Source organism: Capra hircus, chromosome 3 (genome assembly GCF_001704415.2).
Source record: "Capra hircus breed San Clemente chromosome 3, ASM170441v1, whole genome shotgun sequence".
In the NCBI taxonomy this organism is placed as follows: Eukaryota; Metazoa; Chordata; class Mammalia; order Artiodactyla; family Bovidae; genus Capra; species Capra hircus.
This window is the reverse complement of record NC_030810.1, coordinates 31,225,217-31,248,817: the sequence shown is the minus strand read 5'-3', so window position 1 is coordinate 31,248,817 and position 23,601 is coordinate 31,225,217. Positions and strand designations below refer to the sequence as shown.

Here is a 23,601-nt window from a genome sequence, read left to right as displayed (position 1 = left end):
CCTTTCTTCACCTGTGGTAAGACAAACAGTCTCATTGCTCTCCAAATTTCCTTTCCCTGAAAGTCCTTTAAAATTCTATAAAGGACAGTTCTGAACAGGAGGCAAAAGACTTCCTGTTTTGATATATCACTGATTAAGAAAGTACTATGAGCACATTATATACAAATCTTATTTATTCCCAAGAACTCTAGAAGTAAACATTACCCCAAGTTTACAGATGAAGAAACTAGAATTAAAGAACAATAAGGAACAAAATGGTTCATCTGCCTGCAACACACAAGCTCAAAACTCACATTACTTCACTTTCCAATAGCCAGGTTCTCTTTAATTAGAACACATCAAGAGAGCTTACTTGCCTGTTTATCCTTTTACATCCAGCATTTCAGCTGAGAAATTCGGGTACCATGAAGGGATGGAGTAAGAAAAATTAAGGAAGAATTGATATGTTCAGGTAAAATGGAGGCTGGAGTAGGGCTGTGGCCTTTCCTATGGATCAGAATATATGAAAGTTGACTACCTAATTTCAAGAAAATAGAACATGGACTGAAATAATCCCATTATACAATATATAACATGCACTAAATTTTTACTGAGAGAACAAACTCATACATCTTTGAAGACCTTTTCCTCTTAATTAGTTGTACTCCCTGTTGGCCTGAATATTCATTTGTTCATTCATTCAAGAAATATTTTCTGAGTGTCTAATGTGTGTTAGCCACTGCTCCAAATGCTGAAAATGCAGGTATAAATGGAACTTGCATTCTGGAGGAGAATAGAAACAATAAACATGATATAATGGTGATATACTGACAAAAAATGAAAATCATGCTGAGTACTGGGAATAACAAGAATGATTGGAGTTAAGGTGGGAAAATTAGTTTAAACAGATCAGGAAAGGCCTGAGGGTGTGATTTTTTTTTTTTTAAAGCAAAGTGATCAATAATAAAGTGAAAGTTTATGCTCAGTCGTGTCTGACTCTACAACCCCATGGACTATAGCCTGCTAGGCTCATCTGTCCGTGGAATTCTCCAGGCAAGAATACTGGAGTAGGTAGCCTTTCCCTTCTCCAGGGGATCTTCCCAACCCAGGGATTGAGCCCAGGTCTCCCACATTGCAGGCAGATTCTTTACCATCTGAGCCACCAGGGAAGCCCCTTTTTAAGCAAAGATTGTTCTAAAGCAGGGTTTCCCAGGTGGCACTAGTGATAAAGAATCCGCTTGCCAATGCATAAGACATTGAGATGAGGGTTCAGTCCCTGGATTAGGAAGATCCCCTGGAGGAGGAAATGGCAATCCACTCCAGGATTCTTGGCTGAATCCTGGACATGGACAGAGGAGCCTGGTAGACTGCAGTTCATAGGGTAGCAAAGAGTCGGACACAACTAGTGACTGAGCATGCACATGTTCTAAATCTACTTTCGAGAACTGATTACTGATAATGATATTCTGTATTTGGCTTCATTTTTAAAAAATATGTTGGCTTGGATTATAATTTTAAAGTAGTTCTTTAAAACTTAAGTCAATCAAGAATTTCACAGGAGAATCAACTTTTTATAGAGTCATTTAAGATGAATTATCTACACACAGCCAGGAAAAAATGTTTTCCAGTATAGAAGAGATTATTTAAAACTGATGGACGAAGTACTGGATTGGCTAAAAAGTTCATTTGGGTTTTTCCCTAAGACGTTGTGGGAAGACTCAAACTTTTTGGCCAATCAAGTATTAGTATTTAGGTCAGAGATAAAAGATTGGAAAAAATGTTCACGTATGTAATCACTCCAGATGAAAAACGAAATCTTTCAGAAACATTCCCAAAGCTTCTTGAATCATCCGCTCTCTTATCTTTCCAACTCTTGTCCTTACGTGTCTACTCTCTTTCTGTGTGTCTTACTTTACATGCTTTGTCTCCCTCCTGTTCACTCCCCTTTCATTTCCTGCCTTCAGACATCTCCCCTTCAATGCCCCAGACTGAATAATTTCTGTTGTTGAATATATTTACTTAATATAATTTTATGTTCCAGAGACATCTTCTAGAGACATACTCTCTCAGTTTACCCTTACCTGAAAACATATTATGCCTTTATTTTTGAAGAATATTTTTGTTGAGTACAAAATTATAGGTTGGCAGTTTGTTTCACCTCTCTAAAGATATCACTCCTTGCTTTCATTGTTTTTGGTTAAAAAGTCAGCTTATTTTCATTCCTTGGAAAATAATATGCATTTTTTTATCCTCTGGCTACTTTTAAGATTTTCCCTTAACATTTTCTCCCATCTCTGCATACACAGATGAAGTTCACTCCAGTATAGGAAAGTCTCAAGGGAAAACAAACAAACAATTTTAGCCAGTTTTCCAATGATATACCTATGAATGATTTTCTTGTATTTCTTCTGTTTATGGTTCATACATCTTCTGAATCTGTGGCTTGATGTGTTCATCAGCTTTGAAAACTTTTCTATTATCTCTTCAAATATTGAGTACAAAATTATAGGTTGAAGCTGAAACTCCAATACTTTGGCCACCTGATGCGAAGAGCTGACTTGTGTGAAAAGACCCCGATGCTGGGAGGGACTGAGGGCGGGAGGAGAGGGGACGGCAGGGGGTGCCCTGTCATCCTCCCTCTGCCCGCCTCCCTCTCCCTTCCTCTTCCAGAATGATCATCAGTAGTACTGGGTTCAAAATAACATTCAAACTCACAGGACACAACAGGTAGTCATCACCAATTTCACTTAGCTCTTTGCAAGGACTTCGCACTGAAAATATAGCATGTCAGTATGATAAAAATCAAACACATCTTTATCCGGAGTCCTTAAAATATCCAGTTGCTGCTTCCCAGACCCTTAATCAATCACACAGAGAGACTCAGAGCATTCGTGAATTTCAAACAGTAACCACATGAAATAACAGCCCAAGCATGCAGCTTCTAACCCCTGCACAAAGGGTGCACTGAGTTAGAAGAGATGCCATAAAGAGGAGCTGGAGGTCTATTTCCCTATAAATTTTGTGTTAGTGAAACAATGAGCAGTAATGTATATCCTTAGAGACATATATGTGTTTCCTTAGTCCTCTCAGTCCGGATGTAACTCACCAATCACAGATAATTTTCACCATAAATACTGCTAGTTGGTAACAGAACTGAAATAGCACATTTATCTTGGTATATGTCCAAGAGAAATTGTATCAAAAGAAGGTAAACCTAAGCTCATCTTTCCACAGGAAATTTGGATGCCTTTTATTTCTCTGTCTTGCCTAATTGCTCTAGCTAGAATTCAAGTACTGATTCAGTCTTGGTCAGTCAGTCAGTTCAGTCGCTCAGCCGTGTCAGACTCTTTGCGACCCCATGGACTGCAGCACACCAGGCCTCCCTGTCCATCACCAACTCTCAGAGGTTACTCAAACTCATGTCCATTGAGGCGGTGATGCCATCCAACCATCTCATCCTCTGTCATCCCCTTCTCCTCCGGCCTCCTATCTTTCCCAGCATCAGGGTCTTTCCAAATGAGTCAGCTCTTTGCATCAGGTGGCTGAAGTATTGAAGTTTCAGCTTCAACATCAGTCTTTCCAATGAATATCCAGGGTTGATTTCCTTTAGGATGGACTGGTTGGATCTCCTTGCAGACCAAGAGACTCTCAAGAGTCTACTCCAACACCCCAGTTCAAAAGCATCAATTCTTCAGTGCTCAGCTTTCTTTATAGTCCAACTCTCACATCCACACATGACGACTGGAAAAACCATAGCCTTGACTAGATGGACCTTTCCCATGAACAGTATGAAAAGGGAAAGATAAGACACTAAAAGATGAACTCCTGAGGTCAATAGGTGCCTAATATGCTACTGGAGATCAGTTGAGAAATAACTCCAGAAAGAATGAAGAGATGGAGCCAAAGGAAAAGCCACACCCAGTTGTGGATGTGACTGGTGATCGAAGCAAGGTCCAATGCTGTACAGAGCAATACTGCATAGGAACCTGGACTGTTAGGTCCATGAATCAAGGCAAATTGGAAGTGGTTAAACAGAAGATGGCAAGAGTGAACGTCAACATTTTAGGAATCAGTGAACGAAAATGGACTGAAATGGGTGAATTTAACTCAGATGGCCATTATATCTACTACTGTGGGCAAGAATCCCTTAGAAGAAATGGAGTAGCCATCATAGTTAACAAAAGAGTCCAAAATGCAGTACTTGGATGCAGTCTCAAATATGACAGAATGATCTCTGTTCGTTTCCAATGCAAATCATTCAATATCATGGTAATCCAAGTCTATGCCCCGACCAGTAATGCTGAAGAAGCTGAAATTGAACAGTTCTGTGAAGATCTACAAGACCTCTTAGAACTAACACCCCCTCCCCGCAAAAAAAGATGTCCTTTTCAGTCTTGGTACATTCTGTGTTTTCAGAAATGCATCAGTTCCTTCTAGGTTATACAATCTGTTGGCATGTTATTCATAATAGTCTCTTATGAGTCTATATTTCTGTAGTCAGTTGCAATGTCTCCTCTTTCTTTCCTAATTTTACTTACTTGAGTCTTTCTTTTTTCCCTCAGTTCAGCTAAAGGTTTGTCAATTTTGTGTTTTCTTTTTTTTTCAAAGAACCACCTCTTAGTTCCATCGACCCTTTCTGTTGTCTTTCTGGTCACTATTTCATTGATTTGCATTCTGATTTTTATTATTTCCCTCCTTCTACTAACTTTCGGCTTAATTTGCTCTTCTGTTTTGAATTCCTTGAGGTATTAAGTTAGGTTGCTTATTTGAGATCTAATTTCTTAATACACGTGTTACTGTTGTTCAGTTGTGTCTGACTCTGTGACTCCATGAACTGCAGCACACCAGGTTTCCCTGTCCTTTACCACCTCTCAGAGCTTGCTCAAACTCATGCTCATTGAGTCAGTGATGTCATCCAACCATCTTATCCTCTGTCACCCCCTTCTCCTCCTGCTCTCAATCTTTCCCAGCATCAGGATCTTTTCCAGTGAGTTGGCTGTTCGCATCATGTGGCCAAAGTACTGGAGTTTCAGCTTTAGCATTGTTCCTTCCAAAGAACACCCAGGGCTGATCTCCTTCAGAATGGACTGGTTTGATCTCCTTGCAATTTAAGGGACTCTCAAGAGTCTTCTCTAGCACCACAGTTCAAGTCAATTCTTTGGTGCTCAGCCTTCTTTATGGTCCAACTCTCACTTCCACACATGACTACTGGAAAAACCATAGCATTGACTAGATGGACCTTTGCTGGCAAAGTGATGTCTCTGATTTTTAATACAGTGGCTAAGTTTGTCATAGTTCTTCTTCCAAGGAACAAGTGTCTTTTAATTTAATGGCTGCAGTCATTGTCTGCAGTGATTTTGGAGCCCAAGAAAATAAAGTCTCTCACCGTTTCCATTGTTTCCCCATCTACTTGCCATGAAGTGATGGGACCTGATGCTATGATCATAGTTTTCTGAATGTTAAGTTTTAAGCCAGCTTTTTCACTCTCCTCTTTAACCTTCATCAGGAGGCTCTTTAGTTCCTCTTCACTTTCTACCACTAGCATGGTGTATTTCCTGCATATCTGACTTTATGTGTATATATTACTATAACCTTTCCTCTCAGATACACTTTTGTTGCCTCCCAGAATATCTAATATACTATATTTCCACTTTCATTTGTCTCAAGATAATTTATTTCCATTTTGATTTCTCTGACTTAATGGTTTCTTATAAGTGTGTTGTTTAGTTTTCACATGGTTTCAGATCTTCTTACTATCTTCTTGTTGAGGATTTCTAGTTTCATACCATTGTGATCAGAAAAGATGGTATGATTTCAATCTTAAATCTGCTAAGACTTGTTTTGTAGCCTATCATATGATCTATTCTAGACAATGTTCCATGTGTACTTGAGAATAATGTGTATTCTGTTGGACAGAATGTTACATATGTCCATTTGTTTTCAAGTGTGATTCAATTCCAGTGTTTCCTTGTTGAATTTGTTTCTATGTTCTATCCACTCCCGATAGTGGAATGCTGAAATATCCTACAATTACTATACTGCTGTTTATTTCTCCTTTAAGATCTGTTACTATATGTTTAATGCATTTTGGTGCCTTTGTGTTGGGAGCATATATACTTATGATTGTAAGGAAATGGCAACCCACTCCAGTATTCTTGCCTAGAAAATGCCATGGACAGAGGAGCCTAGCAGCATACAGTTCATGGGATCACAAAGAGTCAGACATGACTGAGTAACTGAGCACATAACCTCTTGATATACTGATACCTTTATGATTATACAATGACCTTTTTTGTCTCATTACACTTTTTTGACTTGAAGTCTACTTTGTCTGATATAAGTGTGGTTATGCCTACCTGCTTTTGGTTTCCAATTACTTGAAATATTATCATCCATCCTTTCTTTTGAGCCATTTTGTGTCTTTAAAGCTAAGATGTGTTCTGTAGATCACATATAACTAGGTCTTGCTTTTTTTTTTTTAAATCCATCCAGGCACTGTGTGCCTTTGGATTGGTGAATTCAATCCATTCACATTTAGAGTGGCTATCTGACATGTGAAAACATACTACTGCCATACTGCCCTTTGTCTTTTATTATTTTACTGCTCCACCATTTCTTCTTCTGTTTCTGTCTACCTTTGTAAGTTGGTGGTTTTCACAGTAATTTTCTCAGTCTCCCATGTAAAAAGATTATTTCATTCTCCACTAAATTCTTTTAGGGTTATCATGAAATTTATATAAAACTTTTCATAGATGAAACAGTTATTTTTCTGCTGATAGCAACTTATCTTCATTTGTCTATAAAAGTTCCATTCTTTAGCTCTTTCCTTTTTACATTTTTGACATCACAAATGACCTTTCTTATGATTTGATTACAACTTGTGGTAACTATACTTCACTTCCTTTAACTTCTGTGCTATAATTAGGACTTAAATATATTATTGCAAAAAGTTACTTGTCTATCGTCTTAATCAGAGTTGTGTGCTTTCATCTTTTGTGCACTTTCAACTTGAAGAGCTCTTTTCAATGTTTCCTGTAAAGCAGGTCTAGTGGTGATTAACTCAGTTTTTGTCTGGGAAAGCCCATATTTCTCCTTCATATATGAAGACTAATTTTGCCAGATTCAGTATTCTGGGTTGGCAGCTTTTATCTTTCAACATTTTGAATATGTCATTCCTCTGTCTCCTAGCCTACAGAGTTTCTCCTAATAAATCTGCTGATAGCCTAATGAGGGTAACTCTGTAGGTTACTATTTTTCCTTGCAGTCTTTAAAGTTATCATTGACTTTTGTCAGTTTGAATATGTCTTGGAGAATGTCCTTTCGTGTTTAAATAAGTAAAAGTTCTCTTAGCTTTGTGGATGTATATATCCAGTTCCTTCTCCAGGTTTGGAAAGTTCTCAGCTATTATTTCTGACACACTCTCTGCTCCCTTTTCCCTCTCTTCTTCCTTTGGCTCACCAGATTAAGTCAGAGAGTTTTTGCAGTTTCTTCACTTTTTAAAAATCGTATTTCTCTTTCTCTCTCTGCCATCTGAATCATCTCTATATCCCTGCCCTTGAGCTTGCTAATTCTTCCACGTGACCTGCTCTATTTCTATCGCATTCTAATTATTAATCTCATTTATTGAGTTCTTTAGCTCCATAATTTGGTTTCTTTTTAGAATTTCAGTCACTTGGGTAAAGTACTCCTTCTATTTATAAATTTTTTTCCTGAGATCATTGTATTGCCTAAGTTTTCCTGCAGCTCATAGAATTTCCTCTTAATAGCTATTTTCAACTGTTTATCAGTTAGATCACAGTATTCCAGATCTTTGGGTTTGGTAGTGGGAAAACTGTCTTTTTCTTCTTGTGATAACAAGATTACAATGATATTTTCCCATGGTGTTTGATGAAATGAGACTTTGCTCTCACATTTGAAGTGGCAAAGATTTTTCTTTATTTAGGCAAGGCTTTGTTTACTTTACTCCTAACAATTCAGTAGGTTGGTAATTAGAAGTCTTCCTTTGGTTTTCCAGAAGGTGGTGCTATAACACAGGTTATTATTATTTTTAATTTTTTTCATTTCTCTTACCAGTACAAGGTTCGGAGTTAGGAATGTGCATCAACAACAAAAATAAGTTGGCAGAGAAAATAAAAGAGGAGAGGGTAGCTGGTGGCACATTGGAGGAGATGTATACTAATCTTTGGGCTTTGGGTGTGCCCACAACCCAGTAGAGGGATCCCCAAGTTTGGGGTGAGGGTCCCACCAGCCCATGTGTAGTCCTATGGCCAGAATCATAGGACTAATGGACAGGAGATGCTTTCTTTCCGTTCTCTTTGCCCTTTTCTTTCCTTTCCCTCTCTCCAGTCACTGATCACTCTCCACAGAGAGAGCAACAGGTCCCTCTAGCTGCAGCATGGACAGCTGGGCAGACCCCTACTCACCACCATCACCCTCCACCTCCTTTGCCAAAAAAGGTCTGTGCTGACCCACTGCAGACCTACTGGCAACATTCCCTCACTTCACAGCCTTTTCTGCATTCCAATCCACCCACTTTCAGGTACAAAGATGGATGGATCTCGAGTGTCCTGGCATGCTAGGCAGAAGAGCTTTTTTTTTATTTTTTGGTTATGCATGTCCAATTAGATGTACATTGAAGGGGAGAGGAAAAAAAGAAATAACTCATATCATCATGATACTGACATCACTTCAATCGTAATTATTTTAAAGTCCATGTCTGATAGCTTAAATATCTGAATTCCTATGAGTTTTTTTAATTGTCTTGCCCTTGTTCCCTAGAATGTTGAACACTGTGTGTGAAAAACTATAGAGGGTCCACATTATTTTATTCTCCTTCAGAGAATAAAGACAGGAGGCAGATTATCTTAATATGTCTAGTATTAAGCTGATTCTAAGGATTTCAGTCTTCAGGGGCTTGCAAACAAAAACCCAAGTGATTACTTGCAACTCTCCTCCTTGATAAGCTATGAACTCCAACTGCTGTCTCCCCAGGATTCAAACTATGCCTAGCTTTTCTGTCTTTTATCTACTGTTCTCTGTTTGGCTTCTTACATTTACCATCTTTACAAATTAGCAAATGACTCAAAGAGAAAAGGCAAACAAAATGTCAGACTCACTCCAATGCATTTTTCTTCTCACAGGGATATCAACCACACAAGTCCTGGCTGCCTTCAGATTTTTAATTTTCTCCAGATTTTCAATTCCACTTTAACTAGAAAGTTGATTTGATGCAAGTTAGAAATCATAGCCAGATAGGGAAGACCATCACATTAAAATATACAAGTGTGTGTGTGTGTGTGTGTGTGTGTGTGCACGCGCGTGCATGCGCGCGCATGTGTTTATTAATTCAGCTCAGTTGCTCAGTCATGTCCGACTCTTCAGGACCCCATGACCTGCAGCTCAGCAGTCTTCCCTGTTCATCACCAACTCCCGGAGCTTGCTCAAACTCATGTCCGTCGAGTCGGTGATGCCATCCAACCATCTCATCCTCTGTTGTCCGCTTCTCCTTCTGCCTTTGATCTTTTCCAGCATCAGGTTCTTTTCCAGATTAAATCTAGATAAATTCCAGATAAAATCTAGGAAAATATTATTTACCATACCTCACATGGCAAACTTTCTGAACTCCCGTAGTTATAATGATCATTCTCTGAAGGAAATATAAGTGGCTAAGATATTTTTTTTCCAAATTGTGGAACCAAGAACTAAAGTCAATATTCAACATTTAGCTTAATACAAAGTACAGAACTATACTATTAATACTTCTACAACTATCTACTAACATGGTTCATCAATATCAATCTATATGTCTATTTTCTACCCAAAACAATCTTTACACTTAAGTACTCATAATATATACTTCCAAAATTCATGGTCAGATAAAACTTCAATATCTTAGAACTGCTATCAACTGTTCTACTCTCTTATATACCTGCTTTTCATTTTTGTTTTTACCCTAGATTTGACACTTATCCCTATCAAATTCTACCTAGCAATTCAAAGGGTCAATGAAAATTTAAATTTTCATTCTGTGATCTATCAATTATCTCATCTAGCTTTGTTCTATCTCAAATAGAAAATCTTACTATACGTATTAAATGGAGTAAAAGACCAAGATTTCCCTTAGAATGACACCTAAGTTCTTTGGGAATAGTTGTTCAGCAGCAATAAGCCCTCCAAAGCACATTTCTTTATCTTAACCACCAAATTTCTTACTAAAAGCAAATTTATAGTATATAGTATAACCATTATACTACTTAATTGTGAATTACTAGAGCACTGAGAAGGCCTGGTATAAATCTGAGTAAAAGATAGATTTATTATATCATATTTGACACAGAATTCAAACATGAGAGAAGAATCATTTAAGTAAATTCTGTTTTGAATATTTCCCTCTTCCTTCATTCCAGATACTCCCAATTTGTAGTATTATTGCCACATTTTTGACAATGACATAAATAGTTTGCTTAAAATCTTGTATGACTAAACATGGTAGGTGCTTAAGATATAATTGGTTCTATTATCTCATTATATGGAGCTACCCCACATCCTAGGTCGGGGCGGTGGCTGAGTCGAGCCCCCCAACACCCGAGGTCAGGGGCGGCAGCCGAGAGGAGCAACCCCATATCCAAGGAGCTGTGGCTGCACAGGCGCAGGAGGGCCGACAGGAGCTACTCCACGTTTAAGGTCAGGAGGGGCGACCGTGAGGAGATACCCCACGTCCAAGGTTAAGAGAAACCCAACTAAGATGTTAAGTGTTGAAAGGGCATCAGAGAGCAGACACACTGAAACTTTAATCACAGAAAACTAGCCAATCTGATCACACGGACCACAGCCTGTCTAACTCAGTGAAACTACGCAATACCATGTGGGGCCACCCGAGATGGTGGGGTCATGGTGGGGAGGTCTGAACAGAATGTGGTCCACTGGAGAAGGGAATGGCAAACCACTTCAGTATTTTTGCCTTGAGAACCCCAGGAACAGTATGAAAAGGCAAAATGACAGGATACTGAAAGAGGAACTCCCCAGGTTGGTAGGTGCCCAATATGCTACTGGAGATCAGTGGAGAAATAACTCCAGAAAGAATGAAGGGATGAAACCAAAGCAAAAACAACACCCAGCTGTGGATGTGACTGGTGATAGAAGCAAGGTCCAATGCTGTAAACAGCAATATTGCACAGGAACCTGGAATGTCAGGTCCATGAATCAAGGCAAATTGGAAGTGGTCAAACAGGAGATGGCAAGAGTGAATGTTGATATTTTAGGAATCAGTGAACTAAAATGGACTGGATGGGTGAATTTAACTCAGATGGCCATTATATCTACTACTGTGGGCAGGAAACCCTTAGAAGAAATGGAGTAGCCATCATGGTCAACAAAAGAGTCCGAAATGTAGTATTTGAATGCAATCTCAAAAACAACAGAATGATCTCTGTTCATTTCCAAGGCAAACCACTCAACGTCACGGTAATCCAAGCCTATGCTCCAACCAGTAACACTGAAGAAATTAAGTTGCATGGTTCTGAGAAGACCTACAAGACCTTATAGAACTAACACCAAAAAAAAAAGATGTCCTTTCCATTATAGGGGACTGGAATGCAAAAGTAGGAAGTCAAGTAACACCTGGAATAACAAGCAAATGTGGACTGGAATGCAAAAGTAGGAAGTCAAGAAACACCTGGAATAACAAGCAAATTTGGCCTTGAAGTACGGAATGAAGCAGGGCAAAGGCTAATAGAGTTTTGCCAAGAGAATGCACTGGTCATCACAAACACCCTCTTCCAACAACACAAGAGAAGACTCTACACATGGGCATCACCAGATGGTCAACACTGAAATCAGATTGATTATATTCTTTGCAGCCAAAGATGGAGAAGCTCCATACAGTCAGCAAAAACAAGACCAGGAGCTGACTGTGGCTCAGATCATGAACTCCTTATTGCCAAATTCAAACTTCAATTGAAGAAAGTAGGGAAAACCACTAGACCATTCAGGTATGACCTAAATCATATCCCTTATGATTATACAGTGAAAGTGAGAAATAGACTTAAGGGCCTAGATCTGATAGACAGAGTGCCTGAGGAACTATGGATGGAGGTTCATGACACTGTACAGGAGATAGGGATCAAGACCATCCCCATGGAAAAGTCATGCAAAAAAGCAAAATGGCTATCTGAGGAGGACTTACAAATAGCTGTGAAAAGAAGAGAGGCGAAAAGCAAAGGAGAAAAGGAAAGATATTCCCATTTGAATGCAGACTTCCAAAGAATAGCAAGGAGAGATAAGAAAACCTTTCTCAGTGATCAATGCAAAGAAATAGAGGAAAACAACAGAATGAGAAAGACTAGACATCTCTTCAAGAAAATTAGAGATATCAAGGGAACATTTCATCCACAGAGGGGCTCGATAAAGGACAGAAATGGTATGGACCTCACAGAAGCAGAAGATATTAAGAAGAGGTGGCAAGAATACACGGAAGAACTGTACAAAAAAGATCTTCATGACCCAGATAATCACAATGGTGTGATCACTCACCCAGAGCCAGACATCCTGGAATGTGAAGTCAAATGGGCCTTAGAAAGCATCACTACAAACAAAGCTAGTGGAGCTGATGGAATTCCAGTTGAGCTATTTCAAATCCTGAAAGATGATGCTGTGAAAGTGCTGCACTCAATAGGCCAGCAAATTTGGAAAACTCAGCAGTGGCCACAGGACTGGAAAAGGTCAGTTTTCATTCCAATCCCAAAGAAAGGCAATGCCAAAGAATGCTCAAAGTAACGCATAATTGCATTCATTTCACACACTAGTAAAGTAATGCTTAAAATTCTCCAAGCCAGGCTTCAACAATAGGTGAAACGTGAACCTCCAGATGTTCAAGCTGGTTTTAGAAAAGGCAGAGGAACCAGAGATCAAATTGCCAACATCTGCTGGATCAGTGAAAAAGCAAGAGAAAAAGCAAGAGAGTTCCAGAAAAACATCTATTTCTGCTTTATTGACTATGACAAAGTCTTTGACTGTGTGGATCACAATAAACTGTGGGAAATTCTGGAAGAGATGGGAATACCAGACCACCTGAGCTGCCTCTTGAGAAACCTATATGCAGGTCAGGAAGCAACAGTTAGAACTGGACATGGAACAACAGCCTGGTTCCAAATAGGAAAAGGAGTACTCCAAGGCTGTCACCCTGCTTATTTAACTTATATGCAGAGTACATCATGAGAAACGCTGGGCTGGAGGAAGCACAAGCTGGAATCAAGATTCCCAGAAGTATCAACAACTTCAGATATGCAGATGACACCACCCTTATGGCAGAAAGGGAAGAGGAACTAAAAAGCCTCTTGATGAAAGTGAAAGAGGAGAGTGAAAAAGTTGGCTTAAAGTTCAGCATTCAGAAAATGAAGATCATGGCATCTGGTCCCATCACGTCACGGGAAATAGATGGGGAAACAGTAGAAACAGTGTCAGACTTTATTTTTTGGGGCTCCAAAATCACTGCAGATGATGACTGCAGCCATGAAATTAAAAGACGCTTACTCCTTGGAAGAAAAGTTATGACCAACCTAGATAGCATATTAAAAAGCAGAAACATTACTTTGCCAACAAAGTTCTGTGTAGTCAAGGCTATGGTTTTCCTAGTGGTCATGTATGGTGTGAGTGTTGGACTGTGAAGAAAGCTGAGTGCCGAAGAATTGATGCTTTTGAACTGTGGTGTTGGAGAAGACTCTTGAGAGTCCCTTGGACTGCAAGGAGCTCCAACCCGTGCATCCTAAAGAAGACCAGTCCTGGTTGTTCATTGGAAGGACTGATGCTAAAGCTGAAACTCCAGTACTTCTGCCACCTCATATGAAGAGTTGACTCATTGGAAAAGACTGATGCTGGGAGGGATTGGGGGCAGGAGGAGAAGGGGGCGACAGAGGATGAGATGGCTGGATGGTATCACCGACTTGATGGACATGAGTTTGAGTGAACTCTGGGAGTTGGTGATGGACAGGGAGGCTGGCGTGCTGCAATTCATGGGGTCACAAGAAGTTGGACACGACTGAGCAACTGAACTGACTGACTGATTATCTCATTAACTAAGTCTGGCAGAACTCAAGTCAATTATGGAATACATATGGTACCAAGTTATGCCCCAACACATTAAAAACAAAAATTAAATAATATTTATGGTAGTTATCAAGTAAGGTAAGACTTCAGAAAAAAACTTACGGCAAAGTTAAAACTTTAATTCCATTATTTTCAATTATGATAGCTATATAACCATCTTATAACTAATTCATAATTAAGAAATTGAGAGATTAAATGAGAATATATTGCTTACTATGTTTTTAATAGTGCATAAAATGTAAATACAAAATAATATGAAGAATAAAGATTCCAAAAAAAAAGTATTTCAATAAATTAATACACTAACATTCAGGATAAAAGATGTTATAGCAAGATTTGATGATTCTATAAAAGGCATTTAAAAAACCTTAGGGCAAATTTTAAAAAGGATTATTAACACTTAAAAAATAAAAGCACTACCAAAAGAAATACAGTAAAATTTATCAGAAGCAAACACTGTCAACCATAAGACACCACTTAAGCAAGAATACTGTTCCCTTGAAGGGGTGCAGGTTTCTATTATTAGCAGAGATAAGAGCTGCCTCAAATTCTTTCCTTAATAACACTATACTAAAAATAAAATGGTTGCCACATTTCAAAATAAACACTTTGCTTTCAATATGCATTTCAATGGTCTAAATAATAGATAAAAACCTATTTAACCTGATTCAAAGTGTTTTCTCTTACATTTGCAACTAATAAATACACTAGGGAGACTGGCTCTCACTTTCATAACACATTCAATATTTTAGGGGTCTTCTGCCACCCACTTTCTCATTTGAGATTAGATCTTCTCTTAGATCCAATTAAATTATCTACCTAGCTTCAAAATATTAACTATTTGCTCTATAAAGTACCTTCCCTCTCATTAAGGAAATCACAAGAATATCAGAAGAGTAAATGCAACAGTATAATCACTACAAAGCAGTACAAGCGCTTTAAGCAGAGCTAACATGGACTACAAGGTAAGTGACTGTTTTGGCATATTAAAAAAAAAAAAAATCTAGATAAAGCAGTGCTGCGTCAGCATGGGAAAGGGAGAAAGTCCACAGAATTGAAGTAAGTTCCTCAGTATATGATCACCTACAAAAATCCTTTCTAACTCACAAAGTTATATGTGGAGAAAAATTGTAGAAAGCATCTTTAGCTCAGAGTCTGCATTTTCTGAAGTTTGAAAAAAATTAACTGTGTGTATTATTTTGGTTCTACTCCAAGTAGAACCTTGACAACAAACCACACATAAAAACTGCCAGCTGCTGCTCACATCCTCCTCCCTTTCCCAGCTTTACCTCCTTCATCCAAGAGTTCTATGATCACTATCATGAGACCTGGAATAGATAATCTGTTACATGTTTGCATATATTCATTGTATACATATACGTGGTATACAGAAGAGGGTGGTAAGTGAGCAGTGTCTGGAGAAGTAGATTAATAAACATACACAAATGAAATATGAAAAAAGACCAGAGAAAAATAAAACAGAACATAGAAAACTCTTTCTTCTCAACATCAATTAAATCCTGGTCTCAGAACCAGATCACAGATTATTCTCAGAGTTCAGCTAATTACAGGTTTACAAATACATAAAATAGGGCCCAAGTATACAAATACATAAAAGTTAAGTACTTGTATATTGTCACCTACATTTTCTCCTGTATTACTCTCAAAAGTATCAAAGACCATATAAGTCTTATTCCCTTTTTCAGAGATCAAGTGACTTTGGCTTGTAACAGCAAACTTCCACACAGGAGGCTTTCTAAATCCAGTATTCTCTATACTGTATACCATCCTGCCTTTGTGAACTTCCTCTGAATCTATCCATCTATAACATTGTTTCCTATGGAAAAGTGTCTTTCAAGAATCAATCCATTACACAAAATGAACAAAATCCATTCAGCATTAAGGACAAAACACTAAAATCATAAAAATAAGATAAATCAGAGGGTAAGAACCCTAAATAGCACACTATTTACTTGATTATTTAAGAAAGATGATGAATTTATTTTCATTCCAACATTAACAGTCTAGTATTTCAGAAAATATATAGCTTCATTAGTTGGAAGTATTAGTTGTTAAGCATTGCTTAACAGCTGTTTAGAATTACATATTTTCAGAAGTAAAATCAGTTCAGCTGGCAATTTATATGAACATCAACAGGTATTTCCATGTCATTCTTATTTTATTCATTTTCCATCTTTGTGAAAAAACAAATTTCATGACTTAACCCAAAAAGATACTGGATTTTTAATATAAACACTAAAAACTAAATATCATATAGCACAAATGAGTTAATCATTAGGAACTTTCCAATGTAGGCAACCAAAAAAATTGGGGCAAATTATTAAAGTTAAGTCTCAGTGTTGCAATCAGAGTTGCAATCAGAATCGCAATCAGTAAACATTTATTATTAATAACACTTCACACAGGGTACAGGATTCACTCAAAATGGCCATGTATCATCTCCACAACAGCCATCTATCTGTAAAGTAGCTCATTTTCTCTTAAGCCATTTTATGTGCCTCAATTCATTTAATCCTTAAAAAACTAGAACGTAGGTAGCCAAGTATTGTTACTGTCATTCTACAAGCTCAAGGAAGTTTAATGGTTTCCCAAATTCATACAACTGGCAGTAGCATGAAATGAAAATCCCCAGCTAACGCCTTCCAAAACCAATGTTCCTTCATTCTAGGACATCGTTATTTTTTACAAATTCTCTTTAGTCTGGTTACTAAAGGCCACCGGCAATCTTTAGTCAAAGTTATTTTCATAATGGTGATGGGGCCACCCTGAAATACCTGGTATTTTAAAGAAATTTAAATACTTAAATTAGTTAATAGTGTCAGAATTCAGTAACCTTATCATATAAAAAAATGGAATGGATTGAGACACAATAGTAAAATTTATATGAAAATATAATTTTTAATCATCTATATGGAATTTATCTGCCTGCCAATTCAGGAGACTTATGAGACAGGGGTTTGGTCCCTGGATGCGGAAGATCCCCTGCAGGAGGGAACGGCAACCCACTCCAGTATTCTTGTCTGGAGAATCCCCAGGGACAGAGGAGCCTAGCAGGCTAGAGTCACAAAGGGTCGCAAAGAGTGGGACAGACGTACATCAGAGAACCATAAATTTACCACTTCTGCAACATCCTAGCACTGTAACATTAGGCAAATTAAAGTATCTAATTCTAAATATCTACATTTGCAAAATGGAGATAATACCAAATCCAGGGTTACTTTGGGGAATAAATAAAACCAAGTACATATATAGTAAACACAGTATCAACTTAATCAAGTTGTAGCTTTTATCAATAAATTGTTACAAATATGTTTCCCTTTTCTTTTGTTTTACATTATTTCGGCTATAGTCTTCAGTAATTCAAACTTCCACTAAGCCAGAAGAACAATTAAATTTATCCATTTTTTGAAATTAAATCTTCAAAAATTCGGTTGCAAATAAATTTCACATTCCAGTGTCACTGCTAAGGAGAAGAAAACAAAGCCCAAAGAGGTTTCAAGTATTCTTTAGGGCCTTGACACTACAGTTCAGCTGCTCAGTCGTGTCGGACTCTTTGCAACCCCATGAACTGCAGCATGCCAGGCTTCCCTGTCCATCACCAACTCCTGGAGCTTGTTCAGACTCATGCCCATCAAGTCCGTGATGCCGTCCAACCATCTCCTCCTCTGTTGTCCTCTTCTCCTCCTGCCTTCAGTCTTTCCCACCATCAGGGTCTTTTCCAATGTCAGTTCTTCACATCAGGTGGCGAAAGTAATGGAGCTTCCATTTCAGCATCACTCCTTCCAGTGAATATTCAGGACTGATTTTCTTTAGGATGAACTGGTTTGATCTTTGCAGTTCCAGGGACTTGACACTACATGAGGGTCAAAAACAATGCCAGTGTGGGCCAGAAATACCACAGGTATAACTCTGAGGTCTACCAACTGACCAGCTAGTTGTCTCAGATCTAATTTATCACTTAGGACTGGTATTTATATTTCTAGGGCTTCCCAGGAGGCACAGTAGTAAAGAATCTGCCTGCCAATGCAGGAGACACAAGAGACAGGAGTTCAGTCCCTGGGTTGGGAAGATCCCCTGGAACAGGAAATGGCAACCCACTTCAGTCTTCTTGCCTGAATATTTCCATAGACAGAAGAGTCTGGCAGGCTGCAGTCCATGGAGTTGCGAAGAGCCGGATACAACTGAACACAAGCTCTACCTTTGCTTATCTTTCCTGTTATCTTACACAGAAGTGAAGATTTAATAAAATATTTACTTAATTTCAGGAAAGCCAAATCTGTGAGCCATTCACATAACTATTTGAAAAACAACAAAAAACAAAGCCTTGATGAGACCTTGCTGACTAGAAAAGGCTACTTTGACTGAAAGCATCCTATGAGATGGTTGGATGGCATCACTAACTTGATGGACATGAGTGTGAGCAAGCTCTGGGAGTTGGTGATAAATGGGAAGCCCGGTGTGCTGCAGTCCATGGGGTTGCAAAGAGTCAGACACGATTGAGCGCCTGAACTGAACTGATCCTATGGTGTACAATTCTAATGAAGAATAATCATTTCATAAATCAAATCTGTCAGTTCTCACCCTGAAAATGCAAGCTTCTTTTAAAAATATAATTACCATTATATTTAAAACACTTTTTTTCTTCAACTGGTCTTTGTAAAACACATACACAAGATCTGTTCTTCTAGAATTTCTGTGACCTTCATCATTTAGGTAAGAACTGAGCAAGTCTAATTACAAGAGCTCTTAAATAGCAGTTATACCTTACCTGGGAAAGAGTAAGAACCAAAACAATACATAGAAAAAATTTAAAGAACGCACTACATAGATAAAACGCACTACTTCAAACTCTGACGGCCAACATATTCTGTTTCCATAAGCACTCCCCTAGTACTCTTACACTAGAACAACGGAGAAAAAAATCAACTCAATATTTTAAATAAGGTTTCAATTATTTATCAACAATTAGAAGGATTTACATATGTTTTTAAAAGCAACTTTAAAAAAGTGCTATTAAATGAAAACTAGTTATTTCCATTTTGGTTCATTGTACCTAACTTTGATCTGTAAATTGATACATCAACAACTGAAGTTAAATTTTCAATATCTATAAATAACATAATAGTTAGAGAAGGGACATAAAATATTTAGCACTTCTCCATTTCCATGTTTTTATAGCCATATAAAACTAAACCATCTACTACTGTTTAATAGAAATTAAATTTATAAAGTCTAAATCAATAGCAAATAAAAATGTAAGTATTTTCAATAAATGGTCCTGAAACAATTGGATATCCATATTCAAAAAGCTGACCTTAGAATCTCAACTTATACCATACTCAAATGTTAACTCAAAATGGGTCCTAGATGTAACTATAAGAGCTAAAACAATAAACATCTATTTTTTAAAAAAAGTGAAGAAATTCTTGAAACCCAAAGCAAAGATTTCTTAAATATAACATCAAAAGCATCATCCATAAAAGGAAATAGTCAATAAGCAGGACCTCACAAAAATTCAAAACACTTATACATGTCAGACAACTGACGTGAAGAAAATATTTGCAATAAGGGACTTGTATCCAGAATTTATAAAAAGAATTCTTATGAACTCAATCAATCCAACAAATGAACTAAAGATATGAAAAGACATTTCACTCAAGATACACAAATGGCTATTCAGCACATGAAAAGATGTTCAGTATCATCACTAAGAAAGCACAAATTGAAACCCCATGAGTTACCATTTCACACCTACTAGAAGAGTTATAAGAAGACAATAAATAAATGTCAGTGAGGATCTGGAGAAATAGGAACCCTCATACATTATTGGTGGGACTGTAAAATGGTACAACCACTTTGGAACAGTGTGCAGTTTCTCCAACAAATAAAAATAAAATTATGATACAAGCCAACAATTCTACTCTTAGGTACTCTTAGGTATACTACCCGATATATATGAGAACATATATCCGCAACAAAGACTTGCATACAACGTTTGTGGTGGCATTATCTGTAACAGTCCCAAACTGAAAACAGAGGTCATCAACAGGTGACTGCATAGGCAAAATGTGGCATTTTCATGAGGTGGAATATTATTAAGCAATGAAAAGGAACAATGCTATGTCATGCATGAACATCAAAAGCCTTGTTAAAGAAGTCAGACGTGAGACTTCATATTCAATGATCTCATTTATAAGAAATGTCCAGAGAAAGCATATTTATTCAGACAGAAAACAGATTAACAGTTTCCTAGGGCTAAGGGTTAACTATAAATGGCATGAGGAATTTTATTATGGTGATGAAAATGTTATAAACTGACCTATAAAATGGTTGCACCATTCAGTAAAGTCACTAAAAATCACTGACTTGTACTACACATAATACATTTAGGATGGGTGACTTTTATGATATGTTAAATATGCTTGAAAAAAAGTTGTGTTTAAAAATAAGCGTGCTTTTGTTTGTAGTCCCTAATTACAGTGGACCCTTGAACAACACTGGAGTTAGAGGCACTGGACCCCAGGAAGTTGAAAACTTGTGTATAACCTTATATTCCTCCCCCAGTATTCATGGTTCCACATTTTAGGATTCAACCAACCTTGACTGTATAATACTGTAGTATTTATTTAGAGGAAAAAAATAATCTGTTGTAAAAGTAGATCTCTGCAACTCAAACTCATGGTGTTCAAGGGTCCACTGTAAATGAGTAACTTTAGACTGCTGCAACTTATATAATTTTTATTAAGCAACTGTACTAATTCTAACTTTGGATGGGAGAGCACTAACTTTGGAGAGGTGCTCATACAGTGTTAGGAAATCTCCCCAGTTAGTTGCTCACTGGGAAGGAGTCTTCCAGGAAAAGGATTTCTCACAAATCCAAGTACCTTCTGTTGGTTTATATTTTAAGTCAGTTCCAGGATATATACAAAAAGAGATTTAAGTTGTCCTGTGACAATGGACCAAATGATCTATCTGATGGGTATTTTAGCCAATATTCGGATTACACAAGAATTTTTTTAAAAACAACAATTTTTAACACAATTTGAAAAGGAACAGTATACATTATATAACCTGGAAAGTGTACATGCCTAGATGGTGAAGACTTGAGTGTGTAACATCAAAACACAATAGTCCTTAGTAATGTCACAGCATTAATCCAGTTCCTGAATCTTCATATATTCACTCTAAATATATTCACTCCACTTACCACTTTATGAGGTCTTGCAAACCTAAGCCAGGACTTCACAGCCCTCACAGGACTTGAAAGAATTTTACAAACCTGAGGTCTTTATATAAATATACACCCTATCTGTAAGGCCATGCCTGACAATCTTACTGAAAACTGTGAACTGCACAAAACTCCGATTCATTTGTCTTCACAGCACTAAAAATACTACACACACACACACACACACACAAATATATACAGTGATTACTGTCTTCCCCTACTTGAATATAAGCACCACAAAAGGAAAGATTTTAATGATTTTGTTCCTAGGGTATCCCCATTACCTAGAACAGTGCCTGGCACACTGTAGGCACTCAGTAAGTGTTTACTGAACAAAAGAAAGGGTATCAGATGTGTGCAAGTAAATAAAAGCTGATCCCTACCATGTGAATGAACGAGTCTCTTCTATCCACTTACAGCCTGGATTCAAGGTTAAAATAAGATTTTTGGACGAAGTGAAAGAGTAGTATTGATCTCTACACTACCATGTGTAAAACAGCTAGCTAGTGGGAAGCTAAGGTATGGCACAGGGAACTCGGCTGAGTGTTCTGTGATGACCTAGCAGAGTGGGAGGGAGGCTCAAGAAGGAGGGAATACATGTATACTTACAGCTGATTCACCGTGTCATAGAGAAGAAACTAACACAAAATTGTAATTTACTATAATTTTTAAAACTTAAAATTTTTTCATTATGATTTTTTAAGGAAATAGAGGCCTCAATAAAATCCTCAAGCTGCCTACCCAACATTTTCTCAGCAAAACGAAAAAAGAAAAAAGCAACAACCAAAAGAAGTATTTTTAATAAGTTGGTTCTAGTTCTGGAGAGAGGACAAGTTAATTAATCTCACATGACTCTTAAGAAAAACAGGAAAGTTCAATACTTAACTAGTAACCAGTAAAAAAAAAAAAAAAAAAATCAAAGCAGCCTGTTTTTCTACACCCAAAATGGGATCCCATCACCTAGGAACACAGAGCTCAGCAGAGTATGTCTTAGCAATTCTGGCCTCAGCCCTACATCCTCAAGATCCAACTCCAAAGTCCCTTTTTCCTTTCCCTCCATCCTGGAAGCCTTCCTAGAACCATTTTACACACACCAAGCAACCTTCAGATCTCTCAGTTCTAAGCCCTGACCCAACCAAGCTACATTCCAGCGTTTCCCAAGGCCAGCAGAAAGACCCACCCACCTCGCGCCCCGGGACCCCCCGTAGACTACCAGCCCTACTAATCTAGAGTCAGGGAGTACGAAAGAATCCAGACAGCAGGACTTCCCAGCCTGGCCAAAATTGGAGGACATTTTAGACCTTTATCCCAGTTCTGCCAATTTCGGTGTGACCTTGAACACGTCCCTCCTAGGGGGTCCCCGTTTTCTCACGTTACAGGCGAAGATAACACCTGCACCTGCTGTAAGGATTACAGGAGATCACACGCGAAGCACCTAACGGGACACCTGGCACGAAATGGGAACTCCACCATCAGGACCGTGGGTCATTCCTCAGGGTCCTTGCAGCCTCCCAGCTGAAAGGCATCTCGCCCAACAACCCAATCTCCGGGTTTCAGAGAGGGGCACTAAGGTCGGGCTGTAGAAGCGTGCTGGACGCCAGTCCCAGGACCTCGCGACGCCCCCGCCCGAGCCCCCTCGCCGGGACCCCGCCGTTGCCGCGGGGCGAAGCGGTACCCACTGCCTTCCCTGGGTCCCCAGGTTCCGCGCGGCCCGGGCGCGGCCGCTCCACCTGCCGCCAGGCCCCGCCACCCGCTGCCCGCTCGCGGCCCGGCACACCCGGACTCCGGGGCTCGGCCTCCCGCGAGGCGCGGCGTACTCAACTCTTCACTTTGCCGAAGGTGCCGACGCCCAGCGTGTCGCCCAGCACGTAGTGGCCGATCTTCACCCGCCCGTCGTGCTTCTGCTTCTCAGCCATGTTCGGCGCGCGCAGCCTCGCTCCGCCGCCGCGGGATCCTCTGCGCGGCCACCGCCGCCGCCTACCCACAGTGCAGCGGGCCCGCGGGGGGCGGGGGCCCGAGACTTGGGGACCAGGCGAGGCGGGGCGGGGCGGGGCGGGGGGAGGGGGGACGCGAGCAGGTGGGGGGCAGGGGCGGGGCCGCGCCGAGGCCCCTGGGCGGGCGTGAGGCCGGCTTGGGCCCGGGGCCAGGGCCCTGGGGGCGCAGTGGAGGGAGCGTGGGCGCTTGGTGCGGGGGAGGTCGGAGGCCGACAGGTGTGCGCGGAGCGGGGAGGGGGAAGGATGTCGCCTCGCTACCTGGAGGAGGGGCCCTGG

The 23,601-nt window shown here is 39.2% G+C and overlaps 1 protein-coding gene across 1 annotated transcript in view; it reads right to left on the bottom strand.

Moving 5' to 3' along the window:
* PRKAA2 (protein kinase AMP-activated catalytic subunit alpha 2) overlaps positions 1–23,312 on the bottom strand; it is an 83,852-nt gene extending 60,540 nt beyond the window's left edge. The window contains exon 1 of the mRNA XM_018044652.1: positions 23,154–23,312. Coding sequence (XP_017900141.1) covers positions 23,154–23,247 — 94 coding nt within the window. The 5' untranslated portion in view covers positions 23,248–23,312. The remainder of the gene's footprint in view (positions 1–23,153) is intronic.